The following is a 26,801-nucleotide window of genomic DNA, read 5'->3' as shown; positions in this document are numbered from 1 at the left end:
AAATCATCCCAGCCAGGGCTTTGTCAAGCCTGACCTTTAAAAACCTCTAAGGAAGGAGAGTCCACCACCTCCCTAGATAACCCATTCCAGTGCTTCACCACCCTCCTAGTGAAAAAGTTTTTCCTAATATCCAACCTAAACCTCCGCAACTGCAACTTGAGACCATTACTCCTTGTTCTGTCATCTGGTACCACTGAGAACAGTCTAGATCCATCTTCTTTGGAACCCCCTTTTAGTTAGTTGAAAGCAGCTATCAAATCTCCCCTCATTCTTCTCTTCTGCAGACTAAACAATCCCAGTTCCCTCAGCCTCTCCTCATAAGTCATGTGCTCCAGCCCACTAAACATTTTTGTTGCCCTCCGCTGGACTCTTTCCAATTTTTCCACATCCTTCTTGTAGTGTGGGGCCCAAAACTGAACACAGCACTCCAGATGAGGCCTCACCAGTGTCGAATAGAGGGGAATGATCACATCCCTCGATCTGCTGGCAAAGCCCCTACCTATACAGCCCAAAATGCCGTTAGCCTTCTTGGCAACAAGGGCACACTGTTGACTCATATCCAGCTTCTCGTCCACTGTAACCCCTAGGTCTTTTTCTGCAGAACTGCTGCCTAGCCATTCGGTTCCTAGTCTGTAACATGGGATTCTTCCATCCTAAGTGCAGGACTCTGCACTTGTCCTTGTTGAACCTCATCAGGTTTCTTTTGGCCCAATCCTCTCATTTGTCTAGGTCCCTCTGTATCCTATCCCTACCCTCCAGCATATCTACCACTCCTCCCAGTTTAGTGTCATCTGCAAACTTGCTGAGAGTGCAGTCCCCACCATCCTCCAGATCATTAATGAAGATATTGAACAAAACCGGCCCCCAGGACCGACCCCTGGGGCACGCCACTTGAAACCGGCTGCCAACTAGACCTGGAGCCGTTGATCACTACCCGTTGAGCCTGACGATCTAGCCAGCTTTCTATCCACCTTATAGTCCATTCATCTAGCCCATACTTCTTTAACTTGGTGGCAAGAATACTGTGGGAGACCTTATCAAAAGCTTTGCTAAAGTCAAGGAATAGCACATCCACTTCTTTCCCCTCATCCACATAGTCCGTTATCTCCTCATAGAAGGCAATTAGGTTAGTCAGGCATGACTTGCCCTTAGTGAATCAATGCTGACTGTTTCTGATCACTTTCCTCTCCTCTAAGTGCTTCAGAATTGATTCCTTGAGGACCTGCTCCATGATTTTTCAAGGGATTGAGGTGAGGCTGACTGGCCTGTAGTTCCCTGGATCCTTCTCCTTCCCTTTTTTTAAAGATGGGCACTACATTAGCCTTTTTCCAGTCATCCGGGACCTCCCCCGATCGCCATGAGTTTTCAAAGATAATGGCCAATGGCTCTGCAATCACAAACCCAACTCCTTTAGCACCCTTGGATGCAGTGCATCCAGCCTCATGGACTCGTGCTCGTCCAGTTTTTCTAAATAGTCCCGAACCCCACTTCTTTCTCCACAGAGGCCTGGTCACCTTCTCCCCATACTGAGCTGCCCAGTGCAGCAGTCTGGGAGCTGACCTTGTTCATGAAGACAGAGGCAAAAAAAATCATTGAGTACATTAGCTTTTTCCACATCCTCTGTCACTAGGTTGCCTCCCTCATTCAGTAAGAGGCCCACATTTTCCTTGACTTTCTTCTTGTTGCTAACATACCTGAAGAAACCCTTCTTGTTACTCTTAACATTTCTTCAAAAAGAACAGGAGTACTTGTGGCACCTTAGAGACTAACAAATTTATTAGAGCATAAGCTTTCGTGGACTACAGCCCACTTCTTCGGATGCATATAGAGTGGAATAAATATTGAGGAGATATATATACACACATACAGAGAGCATGAACAGGTGGGAGTTGTCTTACCAACTCTGAGAGACCAATTGAGTAAGAGAAAAAAAACTTTTGAAGTGATAATCAAGATAGCCCAGTACAGACAGTTTGATAAGAAGTGTGAGAATACTTACAAGGGGAGATAGATTCAATGTTTGTAATGGCTCAGCCATTCCCAGTCCTTATTCAATCCTGAGTTGATTGTGTCTAGTTTGCATATCAATTCCAGCTCAGCAGTCTGAACTTAACATTTCTTGCTAGCTGCAACTCCAAGTGTGATTTGGCCTTCCTGATTTCACTCCTGCATGCCTGAGCAATATTTTTATACTCCTCCCTGGTCATTTGTCCAATCTTCCACTTCTTGTAAGCTTCTTTTTTGTGTTTAAGGTCAGCAAGGATTTCACTGTTAAGCCAAGCTGGTCGCCTGCCATATTTACTGTTCTTTCTACACATTGGGATGGTTTTTTCCTGCAACCTCAATAAGGATTCTTTAAAATACAGCCAGCTCTCCTGGACTCCTTTCCCCCTTCATGTTGTTCTCCCAGGGGATCCTGCCCATCAGTTCCCTGAGGGAGTCGAAGTCTGCTTTTCTGAAGTCCAGGGTCCATATTCTGCTGCTCTCCTTTCTTCCTTGTGTCAGGATCCTGAACTCGACCATCTCATGGTCACTGCCTCCCAGGTTCCCATCCACTTTTGCTTCTCCTACTAATTCTTCCCAGTTTGTGAGCAGCAGGTCTAGAAGAGCTCTGCCCCTAGTTGGTTCCTCCAGCACTTGCACCAGGAAATTGTCCCCTACACTTTCCAAAAACTTCCTGGATTGTCTGTGCACCGCTGTATTGCTCTCTCAGCAGATATCAGGGTGATTAAAGTCTCCCATGAGAACCAGGGCCTGCGATCTAGTAACTTCTGCTAGTTACCGGAAGAAAGCCTCATCCACTTCATCCCCCTGGTCTGGTGGTCTATAGCAGACTCCCACCACAACATCACCTTTGTTGCTCACACTTCTAAACTTAATCCAGAGACTCTCAGGTTTTTCTGCAGTTTCATACCGGAGCTCTGAGCAGTCATACTCCTCTCTTACATACAACGCAACTCCCCCGCCTTTTCTGCCCTGCCTGTCCTTCCTGAACAGTTTTATATCCATCCATGACAGTACTCCAGTCATGTGAGTTATCCCACCAAGTCTCTGTTATTCCAATGACATCATAGTTCCTTGACTGTGCCAGGACTTCCAGTTCTCCCTGCTTGTTTCCCAGGCTTCTTGCATTTGTGTATAGGCCCTTAAGATAACTCGCTGATTGTCCCGCTTTCTCAGTCTGAGACAGGAGTCCTCCCCTCTTGCACTCTCCTGCTCGTGCTTCCTCCCGGCATCCCATTTCCCCACTTACCTCAGGGCTTTGGTCTCCTTCCCCCGGTTAACCTAGTTTAAAGCCCTCCTCACTAGGTTAGCCAGCCTGCTTGTGAAGATGCTCTTCCCTCTCTTCATTAGGTGGAGCCCATCTCTGCCTAGCACTCCTCCTCCTTCTTGGAATATCATCCCATGGTCGAAGAATCCAAAGCCTTCTCTTCGACACCACCTACGTAGCCATTCGTTGACTTCCACAATTTGACGGTCTCTACCCAGGCCTTTTCCCTGCACAGGGAAGATGGACGAGAATACCACTTGCGCCTCAAACTCCTTTATCCTTCTTCCCAGAGCCACGTAGTCTGCAGTGATCCGCTCAAGGTCATTCTTGGCAGTATCATTGGTGCCCACGTGGAGAAGCAGGAAGGGGTAGCGATCCGAGGACTTGATGAATCTCGGCAGTCTCTCCGTCACATCGTGAATCCTAGCTCCTGGCAAGCAGCAGACCTCTCTGTTTTCTCAGTCGGGGCGGCAGATAAACTCAGTCCCCCTGAGGAGGGAGTCTCCGACCACCACCACCCTCCTCCTTCTCTTGGGAGCGGTGGTCGTGGAACCCCCATCCCTAGGACAGTGCATCTCATGCCTTCCAATCTGTGGAGTCTCCTTCTGCTCCCTTCCCTCAGATGTATCATCTAGTCCACTCTCCGCATTAGTACCTGTGGAGAGAACATGAAAACGGTTGCTCACCTGTATTTCCATTGCTGGTACATGGATGCTCCTCTTTCTTCTTCTGGAGGTGACATGCTGCCAAGTTTCTTCACCGTCCCTCAGTCGCCTCTGCGCAACCTGCTCCAATTCCTCAGAACGTTGTGCCTGTAGAAGCATATCCTGACGTCTGTCCAGGAAATCTTCATTTTCTCATATGCAACACAGGGTCGATACTTGTTTCTCCAGACCTCGAACCTTCTCTTCCAATATGGAGACCAGCTTGCATTTTGTACAGACAAAGTCATTTCTGTCCTGTGGAAGAAAGACAAACATGGCACAACCTGTGCAGGTTACAACAACTGAACGCTCACCTTCCATAATTTCTTCCTTCTAAGAGCTTCCTCAGCTGTTGCAGCAACTCACGGAAGCCCGTGAGATGTAAGCCTCAGTGGGCTCTCCCAAGGCAAACTCCCTCTGTTAGCCTCCACTGTTCGCTGCTCAGCTGGTTCACTGCTGACTACCTTTTTATACCAGTCAGGCCCACTCAAGGCCCTCCTGGAACAAAGCACTCCCAATTCACACTGTTCAAACAAACAATCAAACAATCAAGCACACGGTCAAACTGACAAACTGGCCCCTGCAACAGACACTCAGATACTCACCAACACAGTCCCTGCAACAGACACTCAGATACTCATCAACACAGCCCCCCTAATGCAGCACTTAGCGTACCTCCTCTCTGACAGATCCCAGGCAAACTCCCTCTGTTAGCCTCGGCTGTTTGCAGCTCCCCTCCGCTGTTTGCCGCTCGAGATGAATCCTCTGGGTAGGTGTAGTTATCTGATATCTATTCAGGCAGTCCTTTTTAGCTCTAATGTTAAAATTAATGTAAGATGTGCAATGGGCAGTACTGCATGTTTCTTTACAGTAATAGGTGTCATTTGGTATTTGCATACTGGCGGATGCTTTACTTACTAGTCTGGCAGCCTCCCCTAGGGAAGAATTGGTAAGATTATGTTTAGTAAACTGAGATGGTGTAAGAGTCTTGTATATGAGGATACAGCCAGCACACTGTGCTAAATTGGCTAACGTTGAAATTCCAGGAAAGGTCAGCTTCTATAAATCAGAAGCAGCTTTAGGCAGGCATATAGGCTAAATAAACACATTAACATGTGCCAGCATGCCGTACTTCTCTGATTTCAAGACTTTTTCCTCCCACTTTTTATGCCATTGTTAACACACAATCATCTGCTACTATTAATACTCAATCATTTCATAATATGAGAATACTTAGCAATGGAGTTTGTTTGAGCTTTAGTTGTGTCACCTGACTGAGGGTGTCTTACTACCCATATATTGCAAAAATGACATTTTTTAGGATAATTTATACTCCCTTCACTTTTTTTTTTAATTTTATTTAGGACATGTCAAGTTTACAAGTCATTGCCATGTAAATATCAGAAACAAAATGATAATGATTACAACAGTGGGCTTATTTTTTTGTTTAGCAAAACATGCAGTAATATAATAACCAAATCTCTCTATTTTACAGGGGGTTACCTTGACAGGATTATTGGCCTGCTGGATGGTGGGAAGCAGAAGATATGACATATTTTGATTTTCATAAGGCTTTTGACACAAGCCTTACGAAAATCAAAATTTATCATATTTACTGCTTTTGGGTCATTCCTGGGTCTGGTACGACTCAATGTTTTAATTAATTACTTGGATAATGGAGTGGAGAGTATGCTTATAAAATTTTTAGATGACACCAAGCTGGGAGGGGTGCAAGCATTTTGGAGGACAGAATTAGAATTCAAAACAATCTTAACAAATTGGAGAATTGGTCTGAATTCAACAAGATGAAATTTAATAAAGTTAAGTGCCAAGTACTTCACTTAAGCAGGAAAAAATCAAATGCCCAACTACAAAGTGGGGAATAACTGGGTAGATGGTAGTACTGCTGAAAAGGATTGGGAGTTACACTGGATCACAAATAGAACATGAGTCAACGATGTGATGCAACTGCGAAAAAGGCTAATATTCTGAGGTGAATTAACTGGAGTGTCATATATGACTGAGGGGGAAATTGATAAGTCTTCAAATATGTTAAAGGCTGTTATAAAGAGGACCGTGATCAATTGTTCTCCATGTCCACTGAATGTAGGATAGGAATTAATGGTCATAATCTGAAGCAAAGGAGATTTAGGTTAGCTATCAGGAAAAACTTTTCTAACAGTAAGGGTAATTAAGCTATGGAATAGACTTCCAATGGAGGTTGTGGAATCCTCTTTATTGGAGGTTTTTAAGGACATGTTGCAGCTGATACAAAACTACTCAAGATAGTTAAGTCCAAAGCAGCCTGTGAAGAGCTACAAAGGGATCTCACAAAACTGGGTGACTGGGCAATAAAATGGCAGATGAAATTCAATGTTGATAAATGCAAAGTAATGCACCCTCGAAAACATAATCCCAACTATCCATATAAAGTGATGTAGTTTAAATTAACTGTTACCACTCAAGAAAGAGATCTTGGAGTCATTGTGGATAGTTCTCTGAAAACATCCACTCAATGTGCAGCAGCAGGGGGCTGGATTTGATGACCTCTTGAGGGCCTTTCCATCCAGTGGCGCTGGAACACTTTTACAGTAGGAGTGCTGAAAGCCAGTGGTCCCCAAACTTTTTGCTTTGCACCCACCTTACCCCTGTCTGTGCCCCCTCTCCCCAGAGCTGGGGCCAGGACCAGGCCATGGCTCTGGGAAGGGGGGGACACGGACAGGGGTAAGGGGGCTGATACTGGGCCCACAGCTGGAGGCGGGAGCAGAGCCCCGAGTGCGGGTCTGGCAGCCGGGACCCCGAGTGCAGGGCCGGAAGCAGAGCCCTGGGTGTGGGGCCAGGAGCAGAGCCCCGGGAGCAGGTCCTGCAGCCGGGACCCTGGGCGTGGGGCCAGGAGCAGAGCCCTGGGCACGGGGCTGGCAGTGCTAGAACCCTGGGCACAGGGCCGGCAGCCGGGACCCCGCACAATGCACCCTTAGTTCCCACACCCTATACTTCCATCCCTATATTTCTATGATTTTATATTATAGTGAATCTCTTTACACCATCAAGATCATGTTGTTTTGGGGCATTTTATTAACTTCAGTAAAACTACTGACTCCTCTCATTGCTTCAATTCTCCAATTGTATTTGTGCCAAATTTTCTGAAGATTTAGATTTTTCTGGTAGTATTCATAGTTCAAGTAACTAGAATAACATCTAATTTATGCAAGAATAGAAAAAATGGTCACACTCTAATATCAAGTTGCATTTATAAAATATTAATAAATGATAAATATGTGTTTTAATCAATTGTCATAGATTATTATGAAGTCCAATAGGTCACTAGATTGTGTATAACCATTTGTAACTACTTTACTGATATGATTATAACCATCTATAACACACACTATTCATGTCTGTTAAAATTTAACATTTATTATCCCTTTATAAACTATTTATAAATGGAACCTTAATACACAGTATGACCAAAAAAATTATGCTGAAATCATTTATTCTGTTTTTCACAACTTGTAGTCTACTTGATTTATTGTCATTAGTAGTTTGAGGTTATTGCTTGTTTTTTGACAATTCATATGTCTAGAACAGGGGTGGCCAACCTGAGCCTGAGAAGGAGCCAATATTTACTAATGTACTTTTCCAAAGAGCCACAGTAATACATCAGCAGCCCCCCATCAGCACCCCTCACCCTGGCTCCCAGAGCCTCCCACCCACGGGCAGCCCAGCTGATCAGCACCTTCTCCTCCCTCCCCTCCCGATCAGCTGTTTCATGGCATGCAGGAGGCTTTATGGGGGGAGGAGTGAGGGCACAGCAGGCTCAGGGGAAGGGGTGGGAAGGGGTGGAGTGGGGGCAGGGCCTGTGGCAGAGCCAGGGGTTGAGCAGTGAGCACCCCCGGCACATTGGAAAGTTGGCGCCTGTAACTCCAGCCCCAGAGTCGGTGCCTATACAAGGAGCCGCATATTAACTTCTGAAGAGCCGCATGTGGCTCTGGAGCCACAGGTAGGACACCCCTGGTCTAGAAGGAAAACCCCACAGTACTGGAAGAAACAGCACATTCTTGGATCCATATTGGGGTATAGTTTATTTCACTGTTCAAGTAAGATTTAAAGCAAAACTCATATTTTCTTATCAAAAGTTATAGGTTGCATAGTTGGATAAATATTTATTATAAAGGAATATGACTTTAACATATGTACATTTTTAGTTAAGAAATACATTTGGTAATTTCATCTTTTCTACGACTGTGGATTGTTTTGACTTTAATATTACATGGAAGATGCCATTTTAGGTAACACAGGAGCCTTCTTTACACTGAGCTTTTTCTTTAAATTCCCCATTGTTGTTGTAGCATTGGCATAGCTCCACTGGTGCAAGCAATGGTGAGAGAATTACTGTACCCCAGACACAATGTTTTAGCCAGTTTGTTGTCTAATTCTCCTCAAATCAAACCTAGATAAGACAGTGGTTAAGACACAGTGGTTTAAGACACAGTGGTAGCTGACATATGGTCTATATTAGGATTCCCATTCTTTATGCAATTATTAATCCATTCCCTGTAATCCATTACAGGAGCTGCTAGTGGAATTTGGTGCAGAAATTAAAAAGAGAGAACATGCATTTCGACAGCAGGCAGATGAAATGAGTAATTTAGTTCTTTCTCATGAACTGAAGGTAATTGTGTCTTTAAGCTATACTTTCATTTTGTCTACAAAATAAACACACTTTACTATCATCCCAAGTTTGATATATTCTGTGACACACATAGACAGGTCACACTCTTCCTTTCTTCGCTAGTGGACCGAATGAGTTGTTTCCAGGATAGTAGAAACTGGAGGTACTTGAGGGTTGCATCTTAATTCCATTATGGTTAACAGAATCTTCCTGCACACTGATGAGAAAATTTACCTGTCAGTCTCCAGAATGCCTATCTCATGAGATTGATGTTTGTTGACTATTAGTGAAGAAATATGCAGAGAATCTAAATAGAAAGATGAATTCAACATCACTTGGATGTACCCTTTTTGTTACCAGTGTCAAGTTATTTCAGTGTGTTCTAATTTTTTAAAGCGCTTATGAGATAGGTACCACTCAAAACCAGTTACAGCATCTTGTGCATAGATATTGACAAAGGCTTTTACTTCCTCAGACTTTATTGAGTTTAAGACATCATTATAACAGTAATAAGGTGAAATTAGATATTTTATAAATTTGTTTTTGTTTCATCATTTATGGCTTTTGAATTTGAAGGCTAAAGGGCCGAATTCTGGCCCCTGTCTGGCTGCTGCTAACTTGGTGCCTTTATTCATACTATATATGTAGTATTTCCTATTCCTGTTTTCCTTGTTGAATTTAAACTTTTATGTATTATTGTTTTTTATTAATATATAGATATCAAATAGATAGTGTATGTGGTACAGCTGAGTTGATGCAGTGGAAGAAACCTTGACCTTTGGAATTTTCTGACTTTGGAGTGCTTATTTTATAACTTTATGTATGTTTGTGTGTCCATAATTGTAGTGCTGACCTAAATATGTGCTTTTCAACATCTGTTAAGTTTATTATTTGAATGCCACCAGTGTGCTAAGTGCTGTATAAATAGAGGAAGACACTCTGTCTATAGGTCAAAGATCTTTTCTAAGTCAAATAGAGATAACACATTTCAGATACAAATAATATATTTGATAATGATGCAAACTTTAGGCAATTGAGGGAGATTTTTTTCATTAATGAGGCACATTGCTGAAGTAAGTAGAGATCATTGTTGAAAAGCTTTTTGAAGAAGGGAATTTTAAGGGGTGATCCAAAGGGAAAATGGTAGGTCATTTAGTACACAAAAAGAGGTCTAGGGTTAGCAAGGAAGATAAATGAGGGGAAAGGATACAAAATGAGTGTTTGGGAGGTGTATAAAAGGGAGAGGGTGAATGGGAATAAATGAGTGGAGATTGCACTCATAGTGTGGGTTTTCAAACGAGCTCAGTGTTGGCCTGGGGCTAATCCCAATCAAAGTAACTAACACTTCTGAAAATCTCACCCATAAGATTTATTCTAGTATTTTATTGCATTTTACTATTTATAAAATAGTTCAATTAGACCAAGCAAGTGTTTTGACCTTTTAAAAAAAATCCTAACTAAAAAAAATCAAAATCAAAGAGGGAAGTATTGTGCCTGGTTGACAGGTTTCAGAGTGGCAGCCGTGTTAGTCTGTATCAGCAAAAAGAACAGGAGTACTTGTGGCACCTTAGACTTGTTAGTCTCTAAGGTGCCACAAGTATTCCTTTTCTTTGTGCCTAGATGGGAAGAGAAAGAACTCTTTCTGGAGTAGGAATACATTTTCATGATCCAACCCTAAGGCAGGGATTGCAATCTCTTCTGATTTCAAAAAGGATAGGAGAAGAGGGAGGAAGTAGAGTTTTAGCACCCTGATATTATTTTGTTGTTCTGGAGATATTATGAGTTTCTCTTGATATGCTGATTATATGTGGTGGGGTTTACAACCTTCCTGCTGTCGCCAGGAGCATAGTGAAATAGTTCTGTTATGCCCTTGTTATTACTTTCTAATTTTGTTTCCTCCTTTGAAAGGTGAAGTTGTTGACCAGAGAACTGGAGGCTCTGAAAGAGGCTGGGATGAAAGCTGCAGAATCATTGCAAATAGCAGAAACTACTAATTTGAAGTTGGAGAAAGAGGCCAAATGCAAGGACTGGGAACTTAAAGATCTTGCAGCTGTGAAAGATGCTCAGTACTGTACAACCCTAGCTATGATTAAGAGCAACTACTTTTGAATTCACGCTTCCCTTCTTTTCCTTCCACACTCTTTTATAATCTCAGCAGCTTCATACCTCTTGTATAAACAATCACCTACTCTAATAGTACATACTATCCTATTCACAACAGAAGGAAATGTCCATTGATCAGAGTGCTCACTAGAGTGTCTCTGGGTAGTGTGGGTTTTAGACCAGTTCTGCTGCATTCTTTATTTGGTGTAATTTTTTAAAAATTTTCTTTGTTTGTATAAAGTATTTATAAACACTGTGTTATAGTTCAGGCATGCAATGTATGTTTGAGCATTATCTCAGTCTCTCCCGAGGTCACCCTTTCCAAGAGACACATCTATACCTGCACTTCTTTCAGAGTGGAACCCTATGGTTCTCCCCACTTTGTCGCCAGGTTACAGTACATCCTGTTTTACCGGCTGTACTTACCTCCACCAGGCCCATCTGGATTCAGGCCTGCTATATGCTTCCCCCCCAAGGACCTCTGACCAGCTGGTAAACCCATTGATAGAAAACAGCTTACTCAAAACAGAGTATGGTTTATTTATTCATAGGAACTTCACGAACAGAGAGAACAGGATTAAAAATAACAAAAGCTTATATGCATATTGTCTTCCCTAAGCTTGGCCCTACCTTGCCAGTTCAGGTCGGACTGCACTTATTCCTTGTGCTCCAATATCTGGGAACCGTGTTACTTTAGACCCTCCATCCTTCTTCCTCTCTCCAGATCTAGGTTTTTAACTGCTTTCAGTGTCTTTGTTGAACATTCCTGCCTGGGCTCCCCCCCCCCCCCTTTGGAGTCACCAACCTGCTTGCTGATCAGAGCATGGTGGGGGTGAATTTTCAAAGGAATTGACACTTGTGTTATATTAAGTATTGGGATTAGGGTTAGCTACACTTGTTGTCTGCCTTCCTGTAGTCCTACAGAGCCCCATAGAACTGAGTTAACCCTTAGGCTTCCATATAGCTATCGCCCACTCATAATCAAACAAATGGAGTTTCCCATAATCATCATAAAAATATTACAGATTGGTCCCTCATTTTTCACACACTGCTATGTGGAAACTTGGTGTAGATTATCACATTTTTACTTTCATAAACTTCTTAAACCAGCTGTTCGTCAGAGCTTGTAAACTCTGTAGGTTGTGCATGAATTTAAGGGCAAAGTACTTTGACACAGACAGGCTTACAATTGGTCCATCTTTCCTAAAGTGTGGTGCCCAGAACTGGACACAGTAGTACAGCTGAAGCCTCATCAGTGCCAAGTAGAGCGGGACAATTACCTCACATGTCTTATATACGACACTCCAGTTAGTACACTCTAGAATATTAGCCTTTTTTTCAGCTGCTGTTGACTCATATTCAGCTTGTGATTCACTGTATCCCCTGATCATTTTCAGCAGTACTACCACCTAGCCCATTATTCCTCATTTTATAGTTGTTCATTTGATTTTTCCTGCCTGAGTGAAGTACTTAGGACTTAGCCTTATTGAATTTCATCTTGTTGAATTCAGACCAATTCTCCAGTTTGTCAAGGTTGTTTTGAATTTTAATCCTGTCCTCCAACGTGCACCCCTTCTTAGATAGGTGTTATCTGCAAACTTTATAACCATACTCTCCACTCCATTATCTGAGTCATTAATGAGAATATTGAATAGTACCAGACCCGAGACTGATCCCTTTCGGGACCTCAGTAGATATACCATCCCAGTTTGACAGCGAATCACTGAGTATGGTCTTTCAACCAGTTGTTCACTCACCTTATAGTAATATCATGTAGACCACATTTTGTTGGTTTGCTTATGAGAACGTCACGTGGGACTGTGTCAAAAGCTTTACTAAAATCAAGATATATCATGTCTACTGCTTTCCCCCATCTGCTAGCCCAGTAACCCTGTCAAAGAAGGAAATTAGATGGGTTTTTAAACAATGACATTAATTTTAAAAATCAATACATTTTTACAAAAAGAGAAGTGCGTCTGATTTTTTTTTTTCAAGCCATTGTATCTCATTAGCTCCTGTTGTAACGGGCTCCCTTCACAGGGTCTGACTCTCAAACACCTCAGTGAAGAACATGGTATAAATATAAATAGAGAGAGACGGTATGTCCTTTAAATTCACTGCCATTTTTATAGATGGAATTCCTAAATGTGCCTTTTTATTTTCTTTTTAGAAGATCATTGCTTTGACTTCAAATGGAATTGATTAAGCCAACTGCCAGAGCTTCTTTCTTGCTTCAGTTCCCATCTTAGCTACTAGTCGTCTCACTTTATTCATAGGAAGCAAACTCAAACATTTCTTTTGCTTTGTCTCACATTTTGTCTAATTCAAGTTCTTACATATCACTATAATTCTCAGCCCCTTCTTCTTGTTATTCTCTCATTTTTACTTCTCTCTGAAAGCAATACATTCTCGTACCACATGCCCATTCTCAAATATCTAACCACCTTTGAACCTTGTTCTAAATTCTGTCCATTGTCCACTTTCTGACTTTATCCCTCCTTTCCTGGCCATTTAATATTTGACCTTTTTCTGGTTTCTTCTCCTTATTCTGAGTTACTTAATCCCCACCATCTTCCTTCCTTGCTGTAACTAAGCATAACAATTTCAGTTACAAAATTGATAAATCTTATTTCTTCCTTTCCCAATGTTTGCTAATTTAGGATACAGGATTTAGAATGTAAACTTCATTTAGTATACCAGACCTGGCAAAAAGAAGAGGAAACATTTCAGAGAAAGTAAGTATTTCTGATATATAATATTGTATTTCTCAGTATTACATGTTTGTTTAAGGAAGCATTATTTCACTGTGTGACATCAGCCTGTATAAGTGTTCTATCTTAACAAATAGATTGCATGTAGATCAATTCATGAGGGTTTCAGTATTCATTTGTCACTACCAGTTACTCATATGGTTCCTTATTCAGTTCTGAGGTTTCCTGACATCAATAAGTACAACTGTGTAATGGCTGTGGAACACCTGACTCAGCAGAATGTTTTTGCCATGTCTTTTCTCCTAAATTTTAGCCAGCCCTTCTCTGCCTCTCTTTAAGTGTATTCTTCTTTCGGTGTTGAAGATTGGTAAATGAAATGATGATGAAAACTTGATTATTCAGCTTACAAGAGAAGTTCTTCTTCGAGTGCTTGCTCATGTTGATTCCATTCTAGGTGTGTGCGTGCCCATGTGCACAGTTGTCAGAGACTTTTGCCTTAGCAGTATCTGTAGGGTTGGCTGTGATGCCTCCTTGAGTGCCGCGCTCATGTGTCGGTATATCAGGCGTGGCCAGTCCTACACCCTCTTGGTTCCTTCTTACCGGCCGTGGTGGTTGGCCGGAGCACCTCTCCCTTGCTTCGCAAGTGGTCAGCGGTTTCTTTACTCTTCGAACTTCATGTTCCAGATGTAAATAGTTTTGGTTTATTGTAGATTAGTTATTAACCCTAACCCTAAACTGTTAAGTACTGTAGTTAGTTAGCTAAGGTCCTGGCGGGGCATGCCCCAGTCACTGGGTTTTAAGCCCTGCGCTGACTGTAATAGGCCTATGCCTGTTAGTGACCTGCATGGCAGCTGTCTGAAGTGCCTGGAGGAATCCCACATTAGAGAACACTGTCGCATCTGTAAGAACTTTTGTCCCAGGACACAGAAAGAACGCGACATTCACTTGAGGGCCCTACTCATGGAGGCTGCTCTTCGCCCAGCCTCAGAAGTGCACCCCCAGCACTGGGCTGTACCTGGCATCAGTCCCTTTTGCCAGTGCCCAAGAAAAAGACCAAGAAGCGGGACCTGGCACCAAACAAGTTGGACCAAGGGGCACTGGGCAAAGGACACTGCTCGAGCTACTCGTCCACACCAGAGCTGTAAAGGGGCACATCCTTGAGGGGATCTCCTACCCCCCTAAGGGATCTGCCACCAATTCCAGGGAGTGGTAGGGAACCCAGACTGATGGCGCAGTCACCACCTTCTCAGCTCCCAGCTTCCAGAGAGCAAAGGACTCTCCCATTGCAGCCGGCTCCGCATGCAGCGATAGACCCGACAAAGGCTCCAGATGAGGGCAAGCCAGCCGTGAAAGCCTCCCAGAAGGCAGTGGGTGATGTCGGTCTCTGGAGCCAAGGCAATAATAATAAAAATAATAATATATGGAGATATACCTATCTCATAGAGCTGGAAGGGACCCTGAAAGGTCATTGAGTCCAGCCCCCTGCCTTCACTAGCAGGACCAAGTACTGATTGACCCCAGATCCCTAAGTGGCCCCCTCAAGAACTGAACTCACAACCCTGGGTTTAGCAGGCCAAACCACTGAGCTATCCCCTCTCCCCAAAGCAGAGCCCTTTGTTGCCACCATAGGCAGCAGGGGAACCCCTGCTTCGGGGAGGCTAGCCCGCCGGCCCCACCCCTTCTGCCCAAGGGCCCCCCCCCCCCCTGCCGGAGCCCCAGCCACCTCCCTCCCTCCCCCCGTAAAAGGAAAAGCCCTGAGGGGACACCCCAACCAGAGGAGCCCGAGCCGTCCTTAGCCACATTGGGCCAAGCCGCCGCTGCCAGCCCCCAAATGCCAGTCCCCCGACCCACCGCCAGCAACAGCCTGAGCCTCCACCCCCCCAAGCACCGGGCCGAGAATTTAGGAGAAATGTAATCTGAGTACAGCAGATAATTCATACAATCATAGAATATCAGGGTTGGAAGGGGACCTCAGGAGGTCATCTAGTCCAACCCCCTGCTCAAAGCAGGACCTAATCCCAACTAAATCATCCCAGCCAGGGCTTTGTCAAGCCTGATCTTAAAAACCTCTAAGGAAGGAAATTCCACCACCTCCCTAGGTAACCCATTCCAGTGCTTCACCACCCTCCTAGTGAAAAAGTTTTTCCTAATATCCAACCTAAATCTCCCGCACTGCAACTTGAGACCGTTACTCCTTGTTCTGTCATCTGGTACCACTGAGAACAGTCTAGATCCATCCTCTTTGGAACCCCCTTTTAGGTAGTTGAAAGCAGCTATCAAATCCCCCCTCATTCTTCTCTTCTGCAGACTAAACAATCCCAGTTCCCTCAGCCTCTCCTCATAAGTCATGTGCTCCAGCCCACTAAACATTTTTGTTGCCCTCCGCTGGACTCTTTCCAATTTTTCCACATCCTTCTTGTAGTGTAGGGCCCAAAACTGGACACAGTACTCCAGGTAAGGCCTCACCAATGTCGAATAGAGGGGAATGATTACGTCCCTCGATCTGCTGGCAATGCTCCTACTTATACAGCCCAAAATGCCGTTAGCCTTCTTGGCAACAAGGGCACACTGTTGACTCATATCTAACTTCTCGTCCACTGTAACCCCTAGGTCCTTTTCTACAGAACTGCTGCCTAGCCAGTCGGTCCCTAGTCTGTAACAGTGAATGGGATTCTTCCGTCCTAAGTGCAGGACTCTGCACTTGTCTTGTTGAACCTCATCAGGTTTCTTTTGGCCCAATCCTCTCATTTGTCTAGGTCCCTCTGTATCCTATCCCTACCCTCCAGCATATCTACCACTCCTCCCAGTTTAGTGTCATCTGCAAACTTGCTGAGAGTGCAGTCCCCGCCATCCTCCAGATCATTAATGAAGATATTGAACAAAACCGGCCCCAGGACCGACCCTTGGGGCACTCCGCTTGAAACTGTCTGCCAACTAGACATGGAGACGTTGATCACTACCTGTTGAGCCCGACAATTTAGCCAGCTTTCTATCCACCTTATAGTCCATTCATCCAGCCCATACTTCTTTAACTTGGTGGCAAGAATACTGTGGGAGACGATATCAAAAGCTTTGCTAAAGTCAAGGAATAACACATCCACTGCTTTCCCCTCATCCACAGGTTCCATTTATAAATAGTTTATAAAGGGATAATAAATGTTAAATTTTAACAGACATGAATAGTGTGTGTTATAGATGGTTATAAAAATTGATTCATTGAGGACCTGCTCCATGATTTTTCCAGGGACTGAGGTGAGGCTGACTGGCCTGTAGTTCCCTGGATCCTCCTCCTTCCCTTTTTTAAAGATGGGCACTACATTAGCCTTTTTCCAGTCATCCGGGACCTCCCCTGATCGCCATGAGTTTTCAAAGATAATGGCCAATGGCTCTACAATCACATCCGCCAACTCCTTTAGCACCCTCGGATGCAGGGCCGGCTCCAGGCACCAGCCGACCAAGCATGTGCTTGGGGCGGCACCTTGGGCTGGGGCGGCGCTCAGGTTTTTATTAATTTATTTATTGGGCGGGGGCTGGCGCTTGGAGGAGGGGCGGGGGCTGCCGTGGCGCGGCGCTGGGGGGCGCTGGCGCTCGGAGGGGGGGCGGGGGGTGGGGCGGCGCGGGGGGGGGCGGGGGGGGGGTGGGGGGGCAGCACTCTTCTTTTTTCCGTGGGGCGGCAAAAAATTTAGAGCCGGCCCTGCTCGGATGCAGCGCATCCGGCCCCATGGACTTGTGCTCATCCAGTTTTTCTAAATAGTCCCGAACCACTTCTTTCTCCACAGAGGGCTGGTCACTTTCTCCCCATACTGTGCTTCCCAGTGCAGCAGTCTGGGAGCTGATCTTGTTCGTGAAGACAGAGGCAAAAAAGTCATTGAGTACATTAGCTTTTTCCACATCCTCTGTCACTAGGTTGCCTCCCTCATTCAGTAAGGGGCCCACACTTTCCTTGACTTTCTTCTTGTTGCTAACATACCTGAAGAAACCCTTCTTGTTACTCTTAACATCTCTTGCTAGCTGCAACTCCAAGTGTGATTTGGCCTTCCTGATTTCACTCCTGCATGAAAAACTGCATAAGGTGCTCAGACTATTTTCAGAAAGGGGAAAAAAATGCAGCATGTGAATGCTTGCTGGAAAGGGAGGGGCAGTAGGTGGCAAAGGAGTTAGGGGAATTAGGAGAGAGGGGTTTGGGACTATGGGGAGGGGAATGGGGATTATGAGGATGGGGAGGGGATGAATGGAGATGGGTCATAGGTAATGTTCCCTCTAATTTTTTTTGTCCATGTGCAGAATGAATTTTGTTATGTGCACCAATATCAAGGTAATGTGCAGATGTGTGCCACTATTAGAAACAAAACAACAGAACAGCTGATGTAACTCATATGGGGGGGAGGGATAGCTCAGTGGTTTGAGCATTGGCCTGCTAATCCCAGGGTTGTGAGTTCAGTCCTTGAGGGGGCCACTTAGGGATCTGGGGCAAAATCAGTACTTGGTCCTGCTAGTGAAGGCAGGGGGCTGGACTCAATGACCTATCAAGGTCCCTTCCAGTTCTAGGAGATAGGATATCTCAAGAATTAAAGAACAGATCTGATATATCTTTTTTTAAAAGTTACCATAGGGATAATTACTCCAGCCAGGACAGGTTAGGCATTTTAGAACTCATTACTCAGAGAATTAAATTTAAACATAAGAGAGCAATAAACTTATGAAATGCATAGAACAGTCAAAAATCTAAAATAATAGCACTTTGAAATTTTGGCACATAGACCATGTCTGTCATTTCTTTCACGGGTCCTGTCAGCAACTACACAAGCCAAACATTTCAAAGCAGGACCATTATCCCCTTTAAACTAGCAAAATGTACAATGAGAGGAGGAGCACTTAAGAATGACATAGCAGCCATGTGGCCTAGCAAAAAGAACTCTGGACTGGGACTAAGAAGATCTGGACTCTATTCCCAGCTCTGTAACTTGGAAATATCTGCATGCACTACAGCTGCATTCACTGTCAGCTGTAACTGTATTGAATGGCAGAAGGACTAGTTGGAGAAGGTTGGCGGAGCTGCGATTGTGATATGAAGCAATCTGGGATGCCTTGCCCTTTGAATGGTCTGAGCCCCTCTCCCCTTGTGTGTGATGAAAGGAAGGAGTTGAGTGTGTACGTTGAAGGATGCACTTAGCTTCATTTCAGCACTGAGCTGTGTGACGTGTCATTAGTGGTGCCCAGGAGTCTTCTTCCCATGGGAATAGTCAGCAGCAAGGTGGGATATGAGAATGATCTGTGAGCTTAATGATGGGTAAATGAAAGTATAATGTTAGATGGCATCCTGTGCATAAGGATGAAGAGGCTGGAAACTTAGCATGTATGGTGTTGTTTCTGTGGAGCTGGCTCAGTATTTGAGTGAACAGGTGTGGGTAACTCCTGTTAAGTACAGCTCACCTAAGCAGAAGTTTTGCTTTTGCAAAAAGAAAGCATTAAATCCTGTCCTACAATGACCTTGTGCCCTGTTCCCTTATTCTTCTGCACTGTCTTCAAAAACAGAGTGTGAGTAGGTGGGTTTATTGGGTCATTGCTCAAAGATGGAAAAGTTAAGGTTGTGTGGACTTGTACCTCAATTCTTCATTTCCTAGTTTTTAGAGGTTTGAGTGTAACTGAATTTGACCTTCCAGAAGGACACAAGACACCCCAGGGCAACCTTAACTCTGCGTTAACAAAGCATATTGTCAGTCAATTAAGAAAGTGTATTAAGAAAGTGACAGTTTTGTTAATGTTGTTGAAGTTTAATGCCTTGATTCAATAAAGCATTTCAATATGTGCTTAACTTTAAGCATGAGTGGTCCCACTGTTGTCAAATGGGCTATTTTATGTACTTAAGGGTAAGCACATGCTTAAGTGCTTTGCCGAATGGCTGCTAAACTCATTAAAATTATATAATATATTTTTGTCATTTTACTCCAGATTGCTTGGCTCCTTTGAATAGTATCATTCTTTGTTGAAGAAAATATTTAATCTGTCCCATGGATAGATGAGATTGACTCTAATGGTTTTGGTACTTATTCTGAGAGCTTTGACTTTTTAGTTCTCCAGATCTTTGCAAACAGAAGTGACACAAATATTTGTCAGTCCCACTGATACACACAAGTTTACTCTGTACTTTGTATCAGTTAGGGGTATGTGTGTCTTCATTTTAAATCTTGGACTTGAGGGAAAAACCCAAACAAACAATGGCCTTATTTTGCATATTTGTGTTTCTAGACATGAGGTGCTAGATCGCTTTGCGAAGGAAAAGGATGCAGTACTGGCTTCAGTGAAAGAAGTCCATGCTGAGCAAATACAGAAGTGGGAAAATCAGATAAGAGAACTGCAAATAAGTCATGAAACTCTGGAAATGGAGCTGCGTAGAAGGGAATGGAAGCATGCAGATTGTTTGAAAGAGAAAGACACTGTTATTGAAAAGTGAGTGATTTGATTCATCTTAGTTCAGTGAAATACAAGTGAAGATAGAATTCAGAATATCTTACATGAGCAGTGTTGTGTTTCATTGCTTATATGAATCAAAAAGTGTATAATTATAATTAAGATTGCTTTAAATACCAGGTGTGGTATCTGACCAAAGGTGAGTATTTATAGAATTTTGGAAGTAAAATGTTTTTGAGAGTAGAACCAGTGGAAAAAAAATTATTTTTGCTATTACCAACATAAAAATGTAAGACCTTTTTTTAACCTCTCTATTGTTGAAAGTGAGAGGTTGTTAAAGTTAAAATATGGCATAGATATATCCTTAGGTTGGACTTTTATAGTCTGGTAAAATCTGTTTTGATTTGGCTAAATTATAAGTTTAGAAATTGTACTACTCTCATGTGAACTAATATTTTTAAAAACAGCAAGGGTTTTTAGGATTTGGGGTTTTTTTGTTTGGAATTTTAGTAATATTTTTCCAGCATTATAATGCCAAAATAGCTACAAGATGGGATAGGCCCGTTACTCAGTGGGGGTGGGGGGGAAACAATAACAGAAAATGTAGAAATGGCAGAGGTGCTTAATGATTCTTTGTTTCGGTTTTCACAAAGAAGGTTGGTGGTGATTGGATGTCTAACATAGTGAATCCCCGTGAAAATGAGGTAGGATCAGAGGCTAAAATAGGGAAAGAACAAGTTAAAAATTACTTAGACAAGTTAGATGTCTTCAAGTCACCAGGGCCTGATGAAATGCATCCTAGAATACTCAAGGAGCTGACTGAGGAGATATCTGAGCCATTAGCGATTATCTTTGAAAAGTCATGGAAGATGGGAGAGATTCCAGAAGATGGGAAAAGGGCAAATATAGTGCCAATCTATAAAAAGGGAAATAAGGACAACCCGGGGAATTACAGACCAGTCAGCTTAACTTCTGTACCCAGAAAGATAATGGAGCAAATAATTAAGCAATCAAGTTGCAAACATCTAGAAGATAATAAGGTGATAAGTAACAGTCAGCATGGATTTGTCAAGAACAAATCGTGTCAACCAACCTGATAGCTTTCTTTGATGAGTAACAAGCCTTGTGGATAGAGGGGAAGCGGTAGATGTGGTATATCTTGACTTTAGTCAAGTTTTTTTTTTTATACCATCTCGAATGACCCTCTCATAAACAAACTAGGGAAATGCAACCTAGATGGAGCTACTATAAGGTGGGTGTAAAACTGGTTAGAAAACCATTCCCAGAGAGTAGTTATCAGTGGTTCGCAGTCATGCTGGAGGGACATAATGAGTGGGGTCCCATAGGGATCAGTTCTGGGTCCGATTCTGTTCAATATCTTCATCAATGATTTAGATAATGGCATAGCCAGAACACTTATAAAGTTTGTGGATGATACCAAGCTGGGAGGGGTTGCAAGTGCTTTGGAGGACAGGATTAAAATTCAAAATGATCTGGACAAACTGGAGAAATGGTCTGAAGTAAATAGGATGAAATTCAATAAGGACTAATGCAAAGTACTCCATTTAGGAAGGAACAATAGGTTGCACACATACAAAATGGGAAATGACTGCCTAGGAAGGAGTATTGTGGAAAGGGATCTGGGGGTCATAGTGGACCACAAGCTAAATGTGAATCAACAGTGTAACATTGTTGCAAAAAAAGCGAACATCATTCTGGGATGTATTAGCTGGACTGTTGTAAGCAAAACATGAGAAGTAATTCTTCCACTCTACTCTGCGCTGAGTAGGCCTCAACTGGAGTAGTGTGCCCAGTTCTGGGAGCCACATTTCAGGAAGGATGTGGACAAATTGGAGAGAGACCAGAAAAGAGCAACAAAAATGATTAAAAGTCTAGAAAACATGACCTATGAGGTAAGATTGAAAAAATTGGGGTTTTTTTAGTCTGGAAAAGAGAAGACTGAGAGGGGGCATGACAACAGTTTTCAAGTACATAAAAGGTTGTTACAAGGAAGAAGGAAAAAAATTATTGTTCTTAATCTCTGAGGATAGGACAAGAAGCAAGGGGGTTAAATTGCAGCAAAGGAGGTTTAGGTTGGACATTAGGAAAAACTTCCTAACTCTCAGTATTTTTAAGCACTGAAATAAATTGCCTAGGGAGGTTGTGAATCTCCATCATTGGAGATTTTTAAGAGCAGGTTTGACAAACACCTGTCAGGAATGGTCTAGATAATACTTAGTACTGCCATGAGTGCAAGGGACTGGACTAGATGACCTCTCGAGGTCCCTTCCAGTCCTATGCTTCTATGGTCATTCCACCTTCTCTCCCCTCTCTGAGCTTGTGATATATCAATACCAGACAGGTTGAGATGAGCAGCACATGACTGACACAATCATCCAGCCAAATTCTGCTGATAGTCTTTGAGGTCATGTGTCTTGGCTGATATTAAGTTGTTGATGGGTCATCAATAGAACTATTACTATCTTGCATATAACCAGCATGAACCTGAGTTTCAGATTGTATGCTCCAGGTGTCCCTCCTCCAGAGAGATGGTCACAGGTAAAGTCACAGAGATGGATGGTCTCATCTAGGAGTTAATCTTGTTTTGTGCACATCATGTCTGGGATTGGGGTGATCAGGGAGTGTTTGCCCTTTGGGTTTGGCATCCCCCTTGTGTGCCCAATCCTAAGACATACTAGGATATTTTTATCCCCTTCAACTGCTGTACTGTCATGTTGTTTCTTGAAAAGTAGCATATCCCCTGGTGAATGTTGGGGATAAATTTAATATTGGTTGTGGAGATAGGATAGAAGAAAGGTAGGAGGGAAGAAAGTGGGTTTGGTCTCCACAATAACGCTTTAAAGGGTAAGATAAGTAAATACCAGAGGCTTTTCTGCTGGCCTAGGATTTACCGTCCTTTCCTCTTTTTGAACTTCTAGTCAACCTCCTCATACGGACTCTGAGCTGTGTGTATATTGGAAATGTGGACTGATATTGAGAAAATAACACCTGACATAATTCAGGGAGACAATAACTGACTGGTAGAAATGAGCCTCTTTGGCTAAGGAGCCTGTTTTAAGGCTTCCCTTGGCCTGGAAGACTGCAGCTGGAACAACATGGGCCTTTTTTTCTAGGGTGCCTCCATTTTTTTTACACATTTGATAGTACACAATTTGCAAGCACACATTTCTGACTCAAAAAAGTGGGCGCTTCTGTGATATTTAAAAAGATTTGTCATAAAACAGTCCTCAGTCCTCTTCACTGAAAGTCTATTAATTTCTGTGGTTTTTAGAGAAATCATCATTAATATTAATATTGCTTTGGTATATTTGCAAAATGTAACTTTTAGGAGGATAATACACCTCTACCCCAATATAACACGACCCGATATAACATGAATTCGGATATAACGTGGTAAAGCAGTGCTCCGGGGGGGCGGGGCTGCGCACTCCAGTGGATCAAAGCAAGTTCGATAGAACGCGGTTTCACCTATAACACGGTAAGATTTTTTGGCTCCCGAGGATAGCGTTATATGAAGGTAGAGGTGTAATAGACATGTATTTAATAGAATCAGTTGCTTTGAATAAGACTTGCTTGCTGTCTTAAAAAGAAAAAAGATATTTTGTTTGTAGAAGTATATGTTTTTATATACTTTGTATAGGCTTCAAAGAGAGCTAACAACACTGAAAACAAGCTGGGATTCTCATCTAGCTCAAATCTCCAAAGAGACTGTTTCTAAAGACCTTCAAATTCAGTCATTGCATGAGGAGGAGGTGAAGCTGAGGGCAGAATTGGCCAGATTCCAGCAGGATATAGAAAGGTAAGGGATTCTAAGAGATTGCTAAACCTTTGACCCCTTAATGTTTTTGTTTAGGGATAAATATTTAGAGTGGGTATTTTAAAAGCTCTCATGATATGTCTGCACTGTAGCTGGGAGCGAGCCTTCTAGCCCAGATGGACAGACTTGCACTGGGGGCTCAAGCTAGCACCCTAAAAATAGCACTGTGGAGGTTGCAGCTTCAGCGAAGACATGAGCTGGCCACCCTAGCTCAGACCCAGGGGGTCAGATGGGCTTGAGACCCCGAGCTGCAGCCCAAGCCACAACATCCACACTGCTATTTTTAGCACATTAGCTCAAGCCCCCACTAGTGTAAGTCTGTCTATCTGAACTGAAAGGCTTGCTCCCACTTGCAGTGTAGACATACTCCAAGTGATTGGACCTACCCTTGGTGCCATTTAAATCAATAGGAATTTTGGCGTTGATTTCAGCGGGAGCAGCATTTAGTCAATACTGAGTGCTCTGGAAAATCCCACCCTTAAGTCTGATTCTTTTACTTTCCCCTATCAACCATGTGTCCTGGTTCACCCGAGCATCAATTATATTCCATTCTCAAGGTGTCTCATTCTACTTTTCTGTTATATTACAAATGGAAGAAAAATCACAGTTCAATCATCCTGGAGTTTCTCTATGTTGTTATCTCCATCTTTGTTTAACCAGAGTCATATTCTATTTCACACAACCTAGTTTTTTTCCCATGGTTGTAATTTCTTCTCATTTCATTTACCCATTCAGCTAACAATTTTTTTTTTGCCATTTTGAATTCATTTCTACAAGTTGATTTACTATCCATGAATACTATATTCCTACCTTATCTCTACACTCCCTTTTTCCATTTCTTGTATAATCCCAGTATTCATTTCAGCTGTATACATAACTATCTTCATTCATGACACATTAGCCTTCCCTCTGTGCCTCCTTTGTGGTACAATATCCTGTAGGATCTTCCATCCTTCACTTACTTCTTTCCCCATTAATACTTCTGTTCATGGGACCTTGTCCAATAGTTCCCTTCATTTCTCTAGTTGTTCTTTATAGAATTGGTGTAACTTTGTCTAACTACTACTTTATAATTTTCTTTCTCAGTTTTCACCAAATTGATTGGTATGTACTCCAAGAATTCTCCTTTACTATCAATACCCTAATTAGCTCCCTTCCAAGTACATATAAAATCCAAAATTGCCTCTCCTCAGATTGTCTTCCACATTCTTTGAAACAAGAAGTTGCCCTCTACAGAGTTCAAAATGTCAGTTAATTACCCATTGTATGTTTCAGTAATTAAAATCTCCCTTCAGCACCAGAGCTTCAGATATTGGACATACTATGTTGTTTCCCCAGTTCGATGGTCTCTTAGTAACTGAACTAGAAATTCAGGGAATGGAAAAAAACATTCACGCTGGTCCTCTGTGTCATAGGTATAAGCAGCAACTGTCTCTGGCAGCAGAACGAGAGCAGATTCTGGAACGGGCTAAAGTGCAAGCAGAACTGGACTGGCAGCGGCGCTGTGAAAATGCTGAAAGAAATCAATATCAGAAATCAGAGGATCTAATACAGAGCCTGTCAACAGCAAGGGACCAGGTCATTATTAGATCAAATTGACTTTGGTCTGTACTGAATGGTTTCATCACTCTCGAGGTCTCTTCCAGCCTTACATTTCTGTGATTCTACAGACTACTTACTTGGATTTAGAATAATAAAAAAAAGATACCCTGTCCAAGGCTGTAGGCACCTTAACATCATTAATAAAACAATAAAATCCCAGCCACATTAAAGTAATCATTTCAACAGGAATTCAGACAGCTGGACACCTACAAATACTCTTTTCTACTCCTTCATCATTATGGGAAGCTTACCCTCAGAACTCTCCCCAGAGCCTATCAAACAGATTTATTTTGCAATGTTTTCAGGAAGTCACCCAAATTCGGGATATTTTGGATCAAGTGAGGGGAGCAAGTCCTAGGTCTCGGAGCCCTCATGGAGAACACTCTGCCAGCCACCCTTTTCTCTTTTCTCATGAAAGGAGTTCAGGTTGAACACCCCAGCTGTGTCAGTATGGCATAGAAAGAGAAGTGATTCCTCAGGTACATAAACTCCACCTGGAAACCAATGGGGAGCCAGTGTAGATCCCAGAGCACTGGTGTCATATTCTTCCAGCAATATGCCCTGCTCATGAAGCAAGCCATTGGATTTTGCACCAGCTTCAATCTCTGAATGGTTTTAAAGTATAGTCCCATGTAGAATGGACTACATTGCAGACACACCTTCTTGTTCAGAGATTTTACAGAATGTACTGGTTGATGGTTGTCAATGGCCAGTTGCTAAGAAACCACATGGGTATAATGAAATGACCTATTTACTATTTTAAAAAGTAAACTTTAATCCTGGTGTTTTATAACACCATTCTGTATCCCAAGTGCTTTATAGACATTAATGAATATCTGGGAGGCAAATTATTATTATTGTCACTTTTACAGGTTAGGAAGTTGAGGCACAGGGAAGTTAAGTGACTTTTTCAGGGTCACATAGGAGGTCTGTGGCAGAGCCAGAAATAGAACACATGTTTCTTGATTTCCTGTCATGTGATTGAACCAGAAGACCATTGTTCCTCCCTTCTAATAGCTCTGTACTGTCTGTACTTAAGACACAGTAATTTGTGTTTTGTAGGTTACAGCTCAGCTACAAGAGAAGGAAAAGAAGCTGTGTGAAATGGAAACAGACCTGTCTGCTTTGACCTTTGAAAGAGACCAAGCAGTGCAGGCTCTTCAGAAACATGGTATATTGCCTGAAGGAGAGAAACAGGTTAGACAACACTTATTGCCTTGTCTTTGGTTGAATTAATTCCGATACAGCTAGCTATGTGGGGCTTGTCTTCACTAAATCTGTATACCTCAAGTTAATTGATTGCTTGTTAATTTGAGGTACAAACATTTCCAGCCTGGAACAAATGTATAGGGGTGTCTACACTAGCCTTTACAAATGTGTTAAGTATCTGTACCTCTGGTCAATGTATACCATAGAAGATATTCCATTTAACAGATGTAACGTGTGCACTGGAAAGGACGGTCAGAGACCCCAACAATTCATTTTGGGA

General features: G+C 42.8%; 1 protein-coding gene across 1 annotated transcript in view; it reads left to right on the top strand.

Annotated features, from left to right (window-relative positions):
• The window catches only part of CCDC57 (coiled-coil domain containing 57), a 110,775-nt gene that overhangs the window by 19,128 nt on the left and 64,846 nt on the right, over positions 1 to 26,801 (top strand). The window contains exons 4-10 of the mRNA XM_034789326.1: positions 8,546 to 8,647; positions 10,556 to 10,713; positions 13,411 to 13,485; positions 19,711 to 19,911; positions 23,534 to 23,692; positions 25,126 to 25,288; positions 26,375 to 26,538. Of these exons, the coding sequence (XP_034645217.1) occupies positions 8,546 to 8,647; positions 10,556 to 10,713; positions 13,411 to 13,485; positions 19,711 to 19,911; positions 23,534 to 23,692; positions 25,126 to 25,288; positions 26,375 to 26,538 (1,022 nt within the window). The remainder of the gene's footprint in view (positions 1 to 8,545; positions 8,648 to 10,555; positions 10,714 to 13,410; positions 13,486 to 19,710; positions 19,912 to 23,533; positions 23,693 to 25,125; positions 25,289 to 26,374; positions 26,539 to 26,801) is intronic.

Source organism: Trachemys scripta, chromosome 14, assembly GCF_013100865.1.
Source record: "Trachemys scripta elegans isolate TJP31775 chromosome 14, CAS_Tse_1.0, whole genome shotgun sequence".
In the NCBI taxonomy this organism is placed as follows: domain Eukaryota; kingdom Metazoa; phylum Chordata; order Testudines; family Emydidae; genus Trachemys; species Trachemys scripta.
Note: the sequence above shows the minus strand (reverse complement) of the source record. Positions and strands in the feature narration are given on the sequence as shown.